We start from the raw sequence: 16,691 nt of genomic DNA, 5'->3' as shown, positions 1-16,691 counted from the left end.
GGGGTAAAAATATATCCTTTTGTTGTGAATCTGAAAGATTGAAAAGAACGAGGACAGAACGGAGAGAAGTGAGTTGCTTGTGTGTCTGTGTGTGTGTGTGTGTGTGTGTGTGTGTGTGTGTGTGTGTGAGGGGGGGGGGAGTGAATGATTCACAGGATGTCAGCGGCCGTCCTCGGTGCCTGCTGAGTTTCGGAGGCCTGTGAACAATGTGTGACCCTCAACAGCAATTCTCCGTCCTGCAGAAGGCCCCCCCCACCCCCCCCCTGCTCTTATCTGATAAAAATCACTGGAGTGGTAACCCCCGAGGTTTGTTTTTCAGGGACGGTTCCTTTTTTCGCATCGATCTTTCGGGTCGGGGCCGCTCCTGAGCCGCTGCCCCCCCCCCCCCCCCCCCCCCCCCCCGCCCCCCCCCCCCCCCCCCCGGGGGTCACTCGTCAGTCAACAAGGAAAACACATCACTTCCTGTGAGCCGCAGCAGCGCCAGGTGTTTCATAAACTGCTCATAAATGAAATGACAAAGCGCATGCGGCGGCTGAGTGCACGGCTCCTGCAGGTTTCAACGAGGACAGGAGTACATCAGTGTTTCAGTTCCACATTAGCATTTGTTTGTAGTTTTATTACAGCGTGCTAATATCCGTATAACTGAGGGAGAAGCTGGCATGCTCCTGAAACGCTTTTTAAGTGTGACGGAAGCAGCGTTAAATGGACATTAACATAAATAAAAGATACAGAATTATATGGAAAGCTCTATTCACTCATGTTTTGTTTTTAACTCTCTATTATTGTTTGACAAAAACAGACAATAACTGTCCACAGAAATCATTAACGCCTCAAAGTGGCAACTCATATATAAGCAGGGTGTATATATATATAAATGGCTGATTATTTGTGTCTAGAGATGTGGTTGAGGTCAAAACCATGATGTTCTATTCTTAATATTTCATCTCTCTTCCATGCCGAGTAGAAAACACCATCTGCGCTTATGCGAACCCACAAACACACACATAAACACAACGACACAATGAGGGTATGGCTTTTATAGAGGCCCAGATTTTTTGTGGTGTGTGTGTGTGAATGTGAGAGTGTGAGTTTAAATCTCTTTTGGTGGTTTGTTGTTGAGTGTGTGAGTGTGTGGTGTCAGTGCGGCCTCCACCGTCCTGCAGAGGCACGGAGGGAGCGGTAAACAGCGAGCGTCCTCATGTGTCGCTGAATGCACGACCCCACATCTGGAGAGCAGACCCAGAAACCAGCGCTCCCACTCCACGGGGACACATTCCAGTAAACCGAACCCTGTCCACTCCCAAACACTTGTTGTAGAAGCTCACAGGGACTCGAACACACGCACTCTCCTGCAGAATCTGAGACTGTACTATCATTTTTCCATTTCTCTGCCGACACCGGGTGTCTCCTCTCCCCTCTGGCACGCTCTAATGACTGTCATGCATATCTAACGCCAGCCTCCCTGTTCCACCTTCCTCAAGGTCCATTCAGCTCTGGATCACTCTCTGGAGTTTATTACTGTGTGGCGAGGGTTACTGTGAGCAGCACATTATCACACATGGAACCATTCAAATGCTCGTCCTACCTGGAAGGTCACAGCCCAGTATCTCCACTCGCATCCCGATCCCCGCTGGAGACCAGCGCTCTGGGTACAGCCGGACGAACTGGGCCACCGTCTCCTCAAAGTGACGCAGCTCCGGGGTGTCGTAGTGCGTGTTCCCCTCGAAGATCTGCACGTGCAACGAGACAGTTATTGAACTGGAGTCTTGATAAAATACAAACAGCATCGTTCTCCACACCCTCCCCCACCCACCTTCGGCAGGCTGGTCTTGGAGTCCATGATGAAATTCCACTCCTTCGAGTTCAGGCTGTGAGCCACTTTGTACTTGCGAACAAACGCCCGGTTGTCGGTGGTCGCCCCGCTGCCGGCGTCTCCTCCCCTCGCCCCCTGGGTGATCACGCCCCGCACCGTCGTGGGCACGCCGAGGTCCACCTGGAGGGATTCGATCCAGATCAGTGCCAAGCAACAACACATGGATTTGGTTTAATTGCTGCCGTGCGTCTGGTTTCAGCTCGGAGCAATAAGTGGAAGCCAGAATTTACAGGCGCTCCTCGTTACTTATTAAGTATTTTCACAGTGAAAGAAACAATAACGCTGAACTAAACGACACATTTACTCATTTTTACCACCATTAGCTATTATGTGCTATTCTGTCTGGGGTCCACTCAGGCGAGTCTGCTGCAATCTCCTTTACTGTGTTCCATTACGCCTTCATAGGTGGAAGTAAACCTACAGAGTCACGATGAGCTTATTGCCAAAATGTGCGTACCTGCAGCCACTGCTCTCCCGCCAGGGGCTGAGCCGGGGCGGGGAACCAGCCGGAGCGACTGGCCACCAGGCGGGCGGTGCTGGGGTTCCACACCATGTCCCGGCTGGAGGACACCGAGATCTGTGCGTCGGGCAGCAGGCCGGACAGCAGGCCCTGCAGGTCCGAGCAGGGAGCGTCTGGAGCGGGGGAGAGAGGTCAGAGATTCATTTAACCTTCAACCTTCTGGAGGTCGTGATGACCTAACACATGGCGTTACACATATTCCCACCTGGGAGCTGTTGAGCTTGGCCACAGGATTTGCACTACAGAGCGTTAAGAGCAAACATGAGAGGGTGAGAGAGGGAGGGAAAGGAGACGTGGAGCACAACACGAGATGCAATTAGAGCCATTAGCTGATATGAAAGCACATGTTAAGTCTAGTGCTCTTCACATCTCGCACAAACACAATGGGGTCTACTAAATGTGTCGTTCACCGCATTGTGTCTTTATATTCTTTGTGTTGTGTCTTTATATTCCATACAATAGCGTGTCTGTTCACTGGGCTGCGCACATTTACTGTACGTCCATCAGCTGAGGGAGCGTTCCACATGTATGCAGAGGCAGAAATGGAACTGGTCCAGATATGGATGGGTGAGTTGAGAGTAACTTGCTGAAGTGGGGGGGAGGGGGGAAGTGTGAGAAGGTGGAAATGAAGGATTAAGGGGATGAGAGAGGTATAATTCGAGGAGCTGGGGAGAGAGGGATGGTTGAGAGGGAGGCGGATGAGCGCGGAGGGGGGGGGGGCGGTGGAAGAGGAAGAGGAAGAGGAAGAGAGGGAGACGGAGGAAGGCAGTGGGGGAGAAGTTAGTTGTGCTGACGGTTTAAGAGAACGCAGATCAAAGTTTCATGCTGTTATGTCACCGCAGAAGCAGGAGATTTAAATAATGAATTAAAGCTACAGGAAGTGTATATGTGTGTGTGTGTGTGTGTGTGTGTGTGTGTGTGTGTGTGTGTGTGTGTGTGTGTGTGTCTGTGTGCTGTCTGTGTACATTCAGAGGGCGTGCCTGCTTTTGAGGTCACCTGCTATATTTAGAAGACGCCGGTGTGTGCATGTACCTGCGCTGTTACGGCAAAATGTTGATGCTGCGGCGAATCACAGTTTCTGATGTAAGAGTGAACGGGCGGGGGCGGGGGGGGGGGGCATGAATGATTGATCGGGACTCATATCAAGACGTGGAGGAGCTCCCGCGGGAAAAAGGGGGGGCTTCAGAAAAGTGAAACCACGAGAGGGAAAGCGAGGCGAGGGGGAGTTGGAGACGGAGAAAGTGAGAAGAAGAAGAAGAAGAAGAGGGAGAGCGTCGAGAGAGGGAAATGACACTAGTGGAGCCTCGGAAGGAAGAATGAAAGAGTCACAGTTTCTTTTAATTAGCCCGAGGGTTGCCATGTTTAAAATATAGCAGGGGGGAGCGTGGGAGAGAGAGTACACACACACACGCATGTGTGAGGGAGAATGTGTGTTTCCTCTAAGGCTCTGGGAAGCTATTTTTTTTTTTGTTGCTGATGTTCAAAGTCATAAAAAGCTAATTATATTTAGTGTTCAAAACATTTTTTTGTCTTCACAAGACAATGGGAGAGCCGGGCCGCCGACCACAATGTTGCTGGTTTAAATCCCCAAATCCCCCAAGTGGACAAGCAAAGGATTTTGCCCGTCTCTCGTCACCTCTGGTAACGTGTCCTTGAACGCAGCAGGAAACTGTCCTTATTCCTGTTTGGATAAATGTGACACACCCACCTGTGATCTGACATCCGTAGAGCTCGAAGCGCAGGGCGATGCCGTTCCTCCAGGTCTGAGGCCGGATGCGGACGAAGCGGGCCAGCACCGGCTGCGGCACGCGGTTCAGCACCACCTCGGCCGGGTCGGTGTTGGCGTGGAAGATCTACAAGACAGAGACATGGGTCGGTTATTGTGAGAGGGAGATCTGTACCGTACATACCTGCATGCCCGAGTGCCTGCACCGTCTTATCTCTCTCTCTCTTTCTCACACACAAACACACATTTTGCTCTACAACCCCCCCCCCCCCCCCCCCCCCGCCCACAGTGCAAGGCTTCGCATGGCTACACACACACACAGTGGCAGGGCGGACAAGCCGGAGACAACCCAAACACAGATCCGATGTCACAGGCCCAGCTGTCGATGTGTTTTGGGGTCAAAGGTTCGGTGTTGGGAGGCTGGGAAAGCCCGACGATGGATGAGGGTTCTCTGCCTCTCTCCTCCTCCTCCTCCTCCTCCTCCTCCTCCTCCTCCTCCTCCTCGCTTCACTTCTTCACCTCCATGCTGGTGGTCATAGGAATCTGCGGGAGACGTGACCTGACACGGCCAAACATGACCGGCCCGCCGCAGGAAGTCTGCTCCAGGTGGGCAGGATGCGAGGGGAAGTTCTCTTCCTGAGGAGCGTCAACATTCGGGTCTCCATTAACACTCCCTTCCTTCCAGCCGCTGAGGGGCGGTGAAGGTGCGCCAGGGGTCGGAGGGCCAATGTAACCGGGGCGGTCAGAAACCTGACCCGTGACGCTGGAGGGCGTTGGAGGAGGACGCTGAATGACAGACACGAGGCGTCCTTTCTTTTCATTCAGCGATACACAAGAGGATTTCCAAAAACTCAAACAACTTCCTCCTCCTTCTCCACCTCTTCCTCTCTCCACTCTTTACCACATCCCTCCATCTCAACACCTCCCCCTTAAAATCCCCCTCTTCAGGACTGTACAGTTGATATCTCTCCCCACCTCCGCCCTCACCCCCATGTGCCTCTCTTCCTCTTCTTGGTGGTTTGCTGAATGAAACCGCACACACACACAAAGACGCAGGAAAACCACAGGAAACCGCAAGACACACACAGACGCACACACTCAGATAAGCAGAGGAAGCGTCTTTTAACCGTCTGAGGGCAGTTAAGTGTCATTCACTCTCTCCGTCTGTGGTCGAACGAGGCCGGCAGATAGGAGAGGCCTCGCTGAACAGAGGATATCAGAGGAGAACACGTCGAATGAACATCAGAGCCGCGACGCAGAGGGAAGATGGAAAGACAACGGCTACAAGCAGCGGAATTAAAGATTAAAGAGGCTACATGATTTTTCTTTTACTCGAATCCAAGCGCTGGATGATCAAACCTACTCCTAAAAATTTGATTCCCTCTCCTTTTGATAATGTTGTTTTTCATTTACGAGCAATAGAGCATCTGGAAAATATGATATTGGTGCAAAACGACCCTAAATTTAACATCCCCCCCCGTCCATGCCTCTCAAAAACCAGGAATTCCATAACCAGCAGGCTTCAAAAATCCGACTGGAGGGGTTTTATTTGATTTCGGGCTCGGGCTGATTTAATCAAGTGGAGCTGACACTGGTAATACAAAGCAGCGTGAGTGTTTGAACAGATAAGAGGGTCTATCTCCGCCGAATCTGCTGCTAGATTGACGATAGGCCGCAGTCCTGTTTACCTAAGAGGCCGGGCGGTGGATGTGGGCTCTTATGGGGGTTACACAAACAACCACGCACGCTCGCACAATAGACGAGCGCGCGGCTGCCATGCAAACCGACCTCGCTTCACCGATACCCGCAGAGATTCTGTCTGCGAGACAAAGAGCAGCAGGAGGAGGAGGAGGGTGAGACTGAGCGGACGGGAGGAACACGAGGACAGGAGGATGAGCTCTCGGAAGAAGAGTGGAAAACAGATGAGCAGAGGGGAGACAAAGGTTGAACAGAGGCCGGTGGAGAGACAGTAACTTAATGAGGGATACGGAGGGAGGGAGAGAGGTGGAGGAGGAGAGAAAGAAGACATTCATCACTGGAACAGGAAACAGTCAATCCGGGGTATTTATCTCATTAAAACGCATTTCCTCAATTTTTCAACTAAATTGCACCACGTTATAAATTCAAGCTTCCACGCATCATGTGACCCGAAAGTTCAGATGTTCACAAATTTGGGGGAAATTTTGTATTTTTCAAAAACCATAAACAGCTTGATTAAAACAAGATGGAAGTTTGGAGATGTCCAATGTGCAAAACTTTTCAAAGTGACTAAATGGTGGATTAAAATGCTGCCAGCTGCTTTTCTTTTCAGTTTTCATTTTCGGATAAAGGCAATATGGCACACACACACAGACACACACACACAGACACACACCAGCTCTCGAGAGACACCCTTCATTTCTCTCTCTCGGCCGCGAGCGGAGGGAGAGGACAAACTTCAAGCGGCAGGAGAGACAATGAGAAGTTGTCAGTCAGCTTCTCAGCTCCTCAGCTTCCTCCCGTCTATTGTGGGGCCTACCTGAAAGGTCACTCTCTTGACCCCGGCGCCATTACTCCCGAGGTTAAAGGTTAATGGCCGCAGGAAGCAGATGGTTGCTCATTGACTAACCTCTTGATAGCGTGGTTACTTTTTGACTAGGCGGGAATGTCCATGTTTGACTCATAGACGTGTGAGGAGACAATAACATGTCTGTCTGTGCAGCTACCAGTCTGCAGTCTGGTCCTCCTCAATAATCTGCCCGACGACTGGTGTGCCCCCCCCCCCCCTCGCTCATGTATGTGTGTGTGTATGTGAGCACCCGCCGTCTCACGTGACCTGTTGGCAAGGTGCACTGAATAATTAACGTTGTCATGTTGTGTGTGTGCGCCACTGGAGAGAGTCATTAAAAATATAACGACGCTGCACTCGCTGTCTGAAGCCTCCCCCCCCCCCCACACACACACACACACATGCTGGTCAGACTGGTTTGAGTGGACAGCGGCGCGACAGAGGCTTGTTTAACTATTCATGACCTCGCGGGAGAACGAGGTCACCGTGAACGCCGGCAGTGCGGAGTTATTGTAAACACGTTTTCTAAAGACACCTGCACACACACAACCTGAGCTGACTAAACGCTGTGTGTGTGTGTGTGTGTGTGTGAAGAAGATTTGTGGTTTAAATATAAACATCATAGCTCGGTTAGTTCCTCGTCTTTCACTCTCCGCTCTGTTCTTTTGGCACACGCCTCCTTCCTGTGCCAGTGTTTACCCTCCAGCATGATGGCACCACGGGGGGGGTGGGGGGGGGTGCCGAGCTCGGTGCAAAAACATCATCCACCGCCCGGCCGTGTTTGTGTGTTCCCATCCCGGTCTCTTTGTCTGTCCATTACTCTCCTCGTCCTCAGCTTCTTGCTCCACTTATTCCCCTCGGCCTCCCTCCTTCTCTCCGGCCATTACCTCCCTCCTCCCCATCTTCTCCCCTGACGTCGTCCTCTCTTGCCCCCCCGCCTCTCCTTCTCGGTTCTCGACATGAAGATGTTGACAGTAGGAACTGGTTCCAGCTGGCCGCTCTCCACTACTGGCTCCGAGAGGGGCTTGCGGTGTGTGTGTGTGTGTGTGTGTGTGTGTGTGTGTGTGTGTGTGTGTGTGTGTGTGCGTGCTAGGCTGGGAGCGGTGATCCTTAGAAATTGTTCTACACCACCTTATGTTCAAGTCCTCCACTTTGTAACAGTGTTTCCAGCTGTTTCTGTGAGAATGTGTGTGTGTGTGCATGAAGAATGAGTAGGTGGAAAACAAAATGTGTGTCTGTGGGTGTGTGACACAGTGTGACGCAAGCACAAATGCTGTGTGGGCTACTTTCCTTCTCCCAGGTTAGTGTGTGTTGAGCAGATTTAGCACAGCCTCACAATGCTTTTCAGTCAAATCCTTAGCACTGGGGCTGATGGGATTTTCCTCACAGTCAGACAGTGAGTCTTTAATGTTAATTTCTGTGAGTGCACATGTGTGTATGTTTGTGTGTGTAAATGTGTGAGATATGCAATCCCTCAGTGTGCTAGTGTCTCATCAGGTAATGAGGTGCATATGCGAGCTGTGTGATTTAGAATTAACAAGTCGTACAGGCGTCAATCTGGAAATGTGTCGGATTGCAGAAAGTGAGTCAAAAAACACACACACACACACACACACACACACAGAAACACTCACACACACAGACACACACGTGCGCGCCCAGAGCCTGTCTGCTGGTGTGACTGAGGTGATTGGGATCTGCGGTGCTGGTGTTTTTCTCACATGGCACTTTCATTTCTTCGTCGTTTCCCACAATGCCTCCTTTTCCTCAAGCTCCCTCTCTCTCTCTCTCTCTCTCTCTCTCTCTCTCTCTCTTTCTCTCAACGCCGGCCTCCCGTTCAATAAAATAAACTTTATTGGCATTAAATCCTTCTGTCCGTGTGAGCACAGAGAATAAGGACACAAATCTCACCGACGAATGCCAATGAGCTCGATAATAAAAAAAAAGAAAACCAGCTCACGGCTCAACCTTCCACAAACACACACGTATTGTGCATCAGCGACGCTCTCTCCGAACGACATTAGCTTCACGCTCACTGTTAAACGACAATTAGTCGAACCAAATCCCAGTCATTACAGGACCCCCCCGACGAGGGTTGAGCTTCAACCACTTAAGGGCTCTTCGGGGGGCTTAGGACGAGCTAACTGGGAGTTTGTACGACATGACTGGTGGATTAGCAGTCACGGAAGAATTCGAGTGCAGCCCGCGGAGACCCGGTGAGAACCTGGCGCCCGGTGAGACAGGTTCTGCATTATGAAATTAGGACGCCGGAAATTTGCAATTCGTGAAATGTGTTTGCTCCTAAGTCCAAACCATCCATCACTGTCAGCGACCGGAGAGAGAGAAGGTTTTATCCAACGTAATCATAGATTTTAAGCGAAACTTGAGTCATCTTTTCTTTATCATCATGAAGAACTTCATGTAGATACTGTAATGTCCCATTAGTAAAAGTATTAAACATTATTTCCTGGAGTTAGGCTTTTGTTTTCTGTCGAATCCATAATTTTAACACTAACCCTACTGTATTTTATTGATAATTTTCCCTCCGGACCTGTGCATTCTTGGTGCAAAAGCTAAAAACATAATCGATTTTCAACTTTCAAAATCATAAAAGAGGCATCTCCCTTCCCAAATGCATGTTGATGCATCTGAAAGTGTCTGGACGGCTTCAGACGGATTAGAGGACTCACATTACACGGTGCAGACGGACACACATCATAAAGATATGCGCACACACGCACGTTTCTCCAGACAGAGAGATTCAGCCAGAGGTTATTTAAAGTGTGTGTGAATAGGGGGGGTCGGGGGGGGCGTCTTATAAATTGCACAGATGTGGACTTTATAAGTCAAATCCACGTTTCGCTAAATAATCTCCACATCAAATAACCCCCCCGCCGGTCCCACCCAAACCAATCAGGTGGGGGTCTCTGCGGGTAAGCATGTGGATTAACCCCCCCAGCCGCACGTCGCCCACCCCCCCACCACTCTCTATTTTTCCTGACCTCAACCCAGATACGAGGGGCAGAGTTCAGATCCCCTGGAGAGACAGGCTTTACTGTAGCTCCCCCAATGACAACAGCGACAACCACCACTGTACATAAACTCACACACAGGCCTCCATCAACAGAGGACGACCACAACAAGGCATCGCACAACTTCACCTACACAAACTAACGCTCCTCTTTAACACCAGTGCGCTCCGTCCACACCTGCCGTGGCTTCACAACCCCAGGTGTGTGTGTTTACGCGCCTGTGGGAGAGACATGATGAATTTGCGAGCGTGGGTAAGGGCACATAGAGGACACCATTGTTCTTGTTTGTCAGCCTCCCCGCCCCCCCCAAGCTTTCTCTATCTCTATCTCTTCCTCCCTCCCGTTCCCTCTTTCTCCGCCTCATGACTGGGTTCATGATTCAGTAAACAGGCTGGGACGGGGAGAGGCTCTTCCAGGAATGTTGCGTGCACTGATAGGGCTCTTTGGAAGCAACACAACCAACCCCTGTTGTTGGAGAACACATCACGAGAATCAGGGTCAGAGAAAGTTCTCCGCCTCACCGCCTCGTTCGACCTCCGCGGGGGAGAACCTACCTTGTGGTTCTTGCCGTGGCGGTACACCATCCAGTCCTCCCCGTTGGTGCTGACTTCCAGCTTGAAGGTGGTGACGTAGTAGGACTTCTGGGTCTCCTTTGAAACGGCGCCTTGTGTGGCGATGCCCGTCAGAACCTTCAGGAACTGGAGGTCCACCTGGGAGGAAACAAGTGAGAGTCTAGATTAGAAGAGCAGCAGAATGGGTGCAGATGGGTGTTAGGGATTTATGGGGCTCGGGGTTGATGTAGATAACAGGAACAGACCAGCTGTTGTGAGTATCTGTCACACAGACAGCAGGGGACGGACCCCAACTGGGGCCTGCTGCTGAGGCAGCCTATGTGGCGTGTGTGTCTGTGTGTGTGTGTGTGTGTGTGTGTGTGTGTGTGTGTGCATGTTGTATCTATGAAGAGAGGAAGGCTCCAGGCAAAGATCAATGGCGCAATGTTCGGATGCATTCCTGAAGAGCACCTTCATCAATCAACGGCTCCTCGCTGCCCCTGTGTGTGTGTGTGTGTGTGTGTGTGTGTGTGTGTGTGTGTGTGTGTGTGTGTATGCATGCACGTGAACCTGTGTGTTTGAGACAGGAAAGATTGAGAGCACAGGAGCACTTCCTTATCATCCGTTCACAGTTCCTCCATTTCCTTTATATGTGTGTACGAGACAGATTCCCCAACATGGGTTCTCCTCCGCAAATGGAAATGATATTGATTTAGATTTCTCTTTGTAATGAGTTTCATTTCTTTACATTACGTGAAACACAAGACATAAACCTGCAGTGCGATCCTGCACACAGACACACACCTGGATGAACTCCTTGTTGCTGTCCTCTGACGGCGTCCAGGCGTTGTCGTCGTTGTTGAGGCGGGCCTGCCGGGGCAACCAGCGGCTGTCGTAGAAGGTCGTGGACGCGCTGATCTGATCGTCGCTGATCTTGCCCGACTCCAGGCCGAGTGCCATGCTGCAGTGGAACGCTGTGGGAGAGGAGGGAGAGGGAGAAGGCAGAGGGTTAACACTGGACGTGGATTTAGAGTCCAGGTGCAGAATGAGCTGTGAGAAAGGAGGAAGGAGAGAAGTTGAAAAGAGTCGTTTTTAAAGCGACTCAGAGGAAGATCTAAGTGTGGAGCTTGAAGACAGAGACGAAAAAATATGAATCCACAGAGAGAAGCGGGGGGGAAAGGAGACGGAGAGCTGCCCAACAGGTGAGCCGAGGTAAATTGAGGTGAAGTTAATTTATATTCTAAAAGAAAAAATAGTGAGAGTCTGGGTCGGAGAAAACCGCGCTCTCCCTGAGGAGGGAGCGCTATAAGCTGAGAAGGGGTGAGGGTGAACTTTGAGATTGAAATAACTTTAAAGAAGCCAGAGAGCTGAAAAGATCGAGAGGCTAAGAGGAGTGAAAGATGAAGAAAGAAAGATGAGTGTCAGCAGGGATGACGGAGGAGAAACTGCTGAAAGAGAGAAAAAACAGAGACGGGAATGAAATCAGGTAAACAAACCTGCACAGGCAGAAAACACACACACACACACACACAGACACACACTTATCTCGCACTCACAGTCGGTGACTTCTTTGTGCGTCATGTTGTAGCGGGCCGAGAAGCCGTCTTTGGCCACGGCCATGTCGGTGTGGAAGGAGAGGGAGAGCAGGCCGGAGGACGACTGGATCTCTGGGGGGATCTTTGTCCCGCAGTACCGGCCAATCAGAGGCGACACTGCAGACACACACACATAAATACACAACATTTAATTCAAATAGTTTCATTTTTATGTCATCTAAACAGGATATTATAATAAAAAACCAATTGACTCAAACCAGACAGGTGTTTGTTTATGGTTGTGTTTACTCCTTTGCTAATATGACGCTTCTTCAGGAACCTGTTTCCCTCGTCCGCTCAAAAAAAAGAAAACAAATCCAGTAAATGTTGTCTAATGAGTCGCAGCATGCCCCCCCCCCCCGTCCCTCTTCCTCCCATCATTCCCCTTTCTCCCCTCTCTTTCCCGTCCATCCCTCCATCTGCCATGTGTGTCTCAGCCAGCGCCCAGCAGGGGGATAGAAATCCCCGCCTTAATGCAAGCTGCACTGGGATCAGCTACACACACACACAGACAGACACACAAGCTACCAGTGAGGATTACAATAGTCTCAAAAGTGGCTCCCTCGCCAGACAGCAAATTCTTCACCCTTCCAATCTCGTCTCCCATCCCTCGTGCACGCCCGAGGACTTGGCTCCCTGGAACTGGGTTACACTTTAATTTCCCCCTAATTCACAACTTTGAATGGTATAAATTGTTTTCAGCTATCAAAGCTCCCGAATTCAAGGCTATAATTGGAATTTAAAATCCACCCGAATCCCTTTTTAGCAGCCGAAAATAGAATAATTAGAGCAAATCCTCAGTTCTCGGCTTAATATTTTAAGAAAAGGGGCGGGGGGGGGAGAAAAGGAAGTCAACACGAGTGAGGTGGGAGATGAAGCACTCACCATCACTAATGTGGTTTTCAACAGCGCCACAGTGGCGAACGCTACCCGATGGCGGTCACTATCAAAGCCCTGGATATCCTCCTCAAATCTTTTGCTTTTCCCTCGCCACTTCCTGATCGCAACCGATAGGCCGCTGTCGGCATCTCCCATTGGACGCAAACTTGATTTCAATCAGCGAGCGTGGCCGTCACTCTCACTCACCCGGGGGAGGAAGGAAGTGCTCGATGATAAGGAGGGAGGACGGTGGAGGAGGGGGGGCATGGGAAAGGGCTGCTCCTCAGGGCTGTTCAAGCTCTTGCAGCACCGCGTGTAATAATGTTCCCTCTACGCAATGTAAAGGAACGCAAGGCAACACTTCAAAGAGAGCGATGGTGGCTCAGGAAATTGAAGGTTGGTATGCAAATGTATGTGTAAGAATGTGTGTTATCCGCACAACCAGGAGACTATCGATTATCCAAGCATGTGTGTGTCCGTGCACAGTGTGAGTCACTTTTTGACATCGCTACATCGTGTTAATGCGAGCGAAGTGCGTCCTCACCTTGCGGCAGCCCGTCCCACACGTCCAGCCAGTCGTACTTGCAGTCGCCCTCTCCCACCAGCAGGGGGTCGTTCTCCAGGTCGAAGGTGAGGAAGGTGAGGGTGATGTCCATGCGCGGCGGGGCGATGATCATGTAGGAGCACTCCAGGTTGTGCGGGTATTTGTCGGGGAAGCCCGGCGAGTCGATCATGCCGGACGGGCTGGTGAAGTTGCGGAAGCAGAATTCCGACCCTGGGCGGAAGAGAGAGGGGGGGGGGGGAGAAAGAGGATATTTAGAAAGGGAATAAGCAATCGGTCATATAAAGGGGACGATACGGGCGCGGGCAATCGATCACACAGGGATATCTCATCTGACTTGCAGAGGGTGTTTCAGAGAGTCGTTTATCACAGACAGCGAGATGGAGTATACAGTAGCTGCGGCGGTGAGACGCACAAACACACACATATGGAATACACAACACGCCCACCTGAGCATTTCAGTTCTCGAACCACTTGTGCGTTCAAAAACAATAAATTCCTGATGAAGACGGCAACACAAGTCCATTATAGTGGTTTCACGTTGTGTGCTTTTGGTTTGCCCTTAAAAAACCCCGGCCTCATGCACACAACAGCACATTGTGTGATGTGACACGTTCTGTGATACACACTTATGCAAAGCTGAGGAGGGGAGCAGTGTGACCCCTGCTCTGCTGCACACATTCAAAAACAAACATTCTCTCTTCGCACTCCGCGTCCCTCTCTCTCCCACGCGCCACAAGCGTTGTGTAATGGTTCTAAGTGGGCCCTGAGCGCCGGCTGCTCATTGGCCATGCAGATTTATGCGCCCGGGGCGGCTCACCTTGAGCGGCGGCAGCTGCGCGGCTCAGATCATCCTCCCATCAGCCACCGCCCCCCCGCGCCCCACTGGGGAGCCCGAGTCACGGCCCAGTGTTTATGGACCGGCACATCAATGAGGGTCCGGCACGTACACACACACACATGCACGCACACATTAAACAGACTGGGGACTTTGTTCAAATGTCACACACTTCCAGTCTCATTCACAATCCACCGGCTATTTTTTCCCACACTGTCCATTCGCCATGTCTCCTCCAACACGTCTATTTGTGTATATATTATGAAGGAGGGCAAATATCTGCGTCTGATAATTCTGCCAAGAGACGGCAGAATTTTAATTCGATGTGTGAGCCTGTGGTCGGGAGCTTTGGAGCCCGTCTGGTGGCTCGTGTGCTCGACACTGGACTTTGTTATTTCCAGCTCTTCAGTCGGAATTACTCGCAGACGGCCGGCAGACAGAAAATACATTTCATGCACGTTCAAGACTCTCGCGGTGAAGGAATCTGTTCCTGTGATATGTTCCCATCAGCGGGCGTGTTTGAAAGCGGATAGGGAGGTCGGGTTGAAGAGACTCAGGGGTGAGGGGGAGGGGGGGTGCTTCTGGTGGATTTTTCAAACCTGGGAACGTGGGGGACGCCTCCAGCTGATATATACATTGAGAAAAGCAGGGTTTAGGAGCGCAGACATGTTTAACAGCGCATTCCTTCTGCAGCATTCCTCCGAGGCACCAGGTCTTATTATCAGGCAGCCCTATAAAAGCGGAGGGGTCGTCCGGTTCCTCCTCACTCCTCCTCTCCTCACTCCTCTCCTCGCTCCTCTTAGTTAACGACGGAGAGCTGACCCCAATCAGCAGGAGGAGAGAAGAGGAGAAACGCTCAGGAGATATTTCTGTGTCTTTTACTCTTCTCCTCTTTAATTAACTCACTGTCATCTCTCTACGTGAGGCGTGTGTGTGTTTGTATTAATGCGTTTACAAGCACGTACAGTGTGTATCTGTCGTTCCATGTATTTTGCAGACATGTGTTGCACGCGTGTTGTACGAGAAGATGTTGACACGAATGTAGGAATCTTCCCCGTACGTGTCGACTCCCACACGCAACCGCAACATCAAAAAACACCAGAGGATCATCTGCCTTCATGCTAGAAGCCTGGCAGCCTCCACAGACACACACACACACATACACACACACACGCTTACACACACCTGGAGACAACCAGCCATGGTGAAAGATGGCAGCAATTTACAGAGAGCTACTGGCGATATCTCCCCATCTCCTCCAATACTGACCTCACCTCTCTCTCTGTGTTGAGTGTGTGCAGCTCCTCTGCACGATAAACACGTGAATCCATTAAAGCAATAACACGGGTGTGATTGTAATGTGGTTAATACAAAACTGTGCCGTGTCTTTAGCATGTTGTTTGTATGCGACCTCTATTAACCTCCTTGTGTTTGTGTGTGTATCTTTCTTCGTGTCTCGTGTGTGTGTGAAAGCTTCCCCAGTAAGTGCGAGACCCAGTAACACACTGGCCTTGTTTCTTACTGGGTCACAGTGGAGCAGTCTGGAGTCGTACCGCTTCAAAAAACTTCAATGTGAGCACAGCTTGACTCCATCGCCTCGGAACCCCCCGCTCCGTGCTGAGGCCGCGGTTCTTCCACGTGCCGACGCCGTGTGCCTGTTCCGCCGTGTGCATGAGTACCTTCCCTTTTCGTTAGCGCTCATCAGTTCACAGTGTATGAACATGCCAAAAACAAGGCCCCCCCCCCTCCCTCCACAGCCCATGTCTTGGCCTCTGGTTGGTGCCTGCCTCTCACCATGAGCTGCCATTTGGCAAGAGCTGTCTGCTGGCGAAGAGGGGGGGGGGGGGAGGTTAGGGTGTGGGTGTGTGATAGTGACATGTGGGAAAGGGAGGGGGGGGGGGCAAGAGGATGGGTTGCTGGGTAGAAACCACTCGACTCTTGCACATGAGTGCTTGATGTAGTGGCAGCTTCACATGTTGTGTCGGGGGCAACCCTCTTCCCTCTTCCCTCCCCCCCCCCTCCTCCTCCTCCTCCTCCTCCTCCTCCTCCTCTCATTCCTTCCCTCGCTCCCTCTCTTCCTCGACACGCGGAATCTGTGCTCGTTCACTCTTTCAACTCGTCTGGAAGTCGTCTTGCTCCTCCCGGCCTCGGCACGCCACGACCCGGGGGGGGGGATGCATGTGTATATGCGTGCATGGATGTGCTGCAGGAGGAAGGGAGGGAGGGGTGGAAACCTCACGATGACAACAACAACAACAACAACAAGCGTGTAAACAACAAGGAAAGAAAAAACAACATTCTTGTCGTGACACTTCCACAGACCCAGAGAGACATTTTCAATAATTCCGAAGCAGCTTTTTATAGACAGGACTGCTCCTTGGAAGTCAGCTGATGCCTCTGTTATGTGTTGTGGAGTAAATTGCCATCAGGTTTTAATATTAAGCACATGAAAAACAGACGCACGAAAAGCCCCCCCCCCTGCTGTGTGTGATCAAAGCGCGGAGTCGATTTCTTGACTCGTGTTCACGCAGCTGCTCGTGTCTCATCATCTTCAATTTCTTTGGACG

General features: G+C 51.1%; 1 protein-coding gene across 1 annotated transcript; it reads right to left on the bottom strand.

Annotated features, from left to right (window-relative positions):
• Positions 1 to 1,568: 1,568 nt before the first annotated feature.
• Positions 1,569 to 15,797, bottom strand: LOC128436367 (neuropilin-2). The gene is made up of 9 exons (XM_053418134.1): positions 15,678 to 15,797; positions 13,269 to 13,512; positions 11,807 to 11,962; positions 11,055 to 11,224; positions 10,254 to 10,409; positions 4,102 to 4,246; positions 2,331 to 2,506; positions 1,814 to 1,993; positions 1,569 to 1,730 (listed from the first exon to the last, which is right to left on the bottom strand). Exons 1-9 carry the CDS (start codon positions 15,795 to 15,797, stop codon positions 1,569 to 1,571), a joined length of 1,509 nt encoding a protein of 502 aa, XP_053274109.1.
• Positions 15,798 to 16,691: the final 894 nt, after the last annotated feature.

This window comes from Pleuronectes platessa, unplaced genomic scaffold, assembly GCF_947347685.1.
Source record: "Pleuronectes platessa unplaced genomic scaffold, fPlePla1.1 scaffold_374, whole genome shotgun sequence".
Taxonomy (NCBI): Eukaryota; Metazoa; Chordata; class Actinopteri; order Pleuronectiformes; family Pleuronectidae; genus Pleuronectes; species Pleuronectes platessa.
The sequence above is the reverse complement of the archived record's forward strand: the minus strand, read 5'-3'. Positions and strand labels throughout refer to the sequence as shown.

Bases quoted from the DNA above. Each gene is read 5' to 3' on its own strand.
- LOC128436367 (XM_053418134.1), bottom strand. From the start codon at position 15,797: ATGCACACGGCGGAACAGGCACACGGCGTCGGCACGTGGAAGAACCGC. The intron at 11,225-11,806 runs GTGAGTGCGAGA...CCTCTCCCACAG, and splicing joins GCACAAAGAAGTCACCGACT to CGTTCCACTGCAGCATGGCA. The intron at 10,410-11,054 runs GTGTGTGTCTGT...GTTTCCTCCCAG, and splicing joins GCAACAAGGAGTTCATCCAG to GTGGACCTCCAGTTCCTGAA.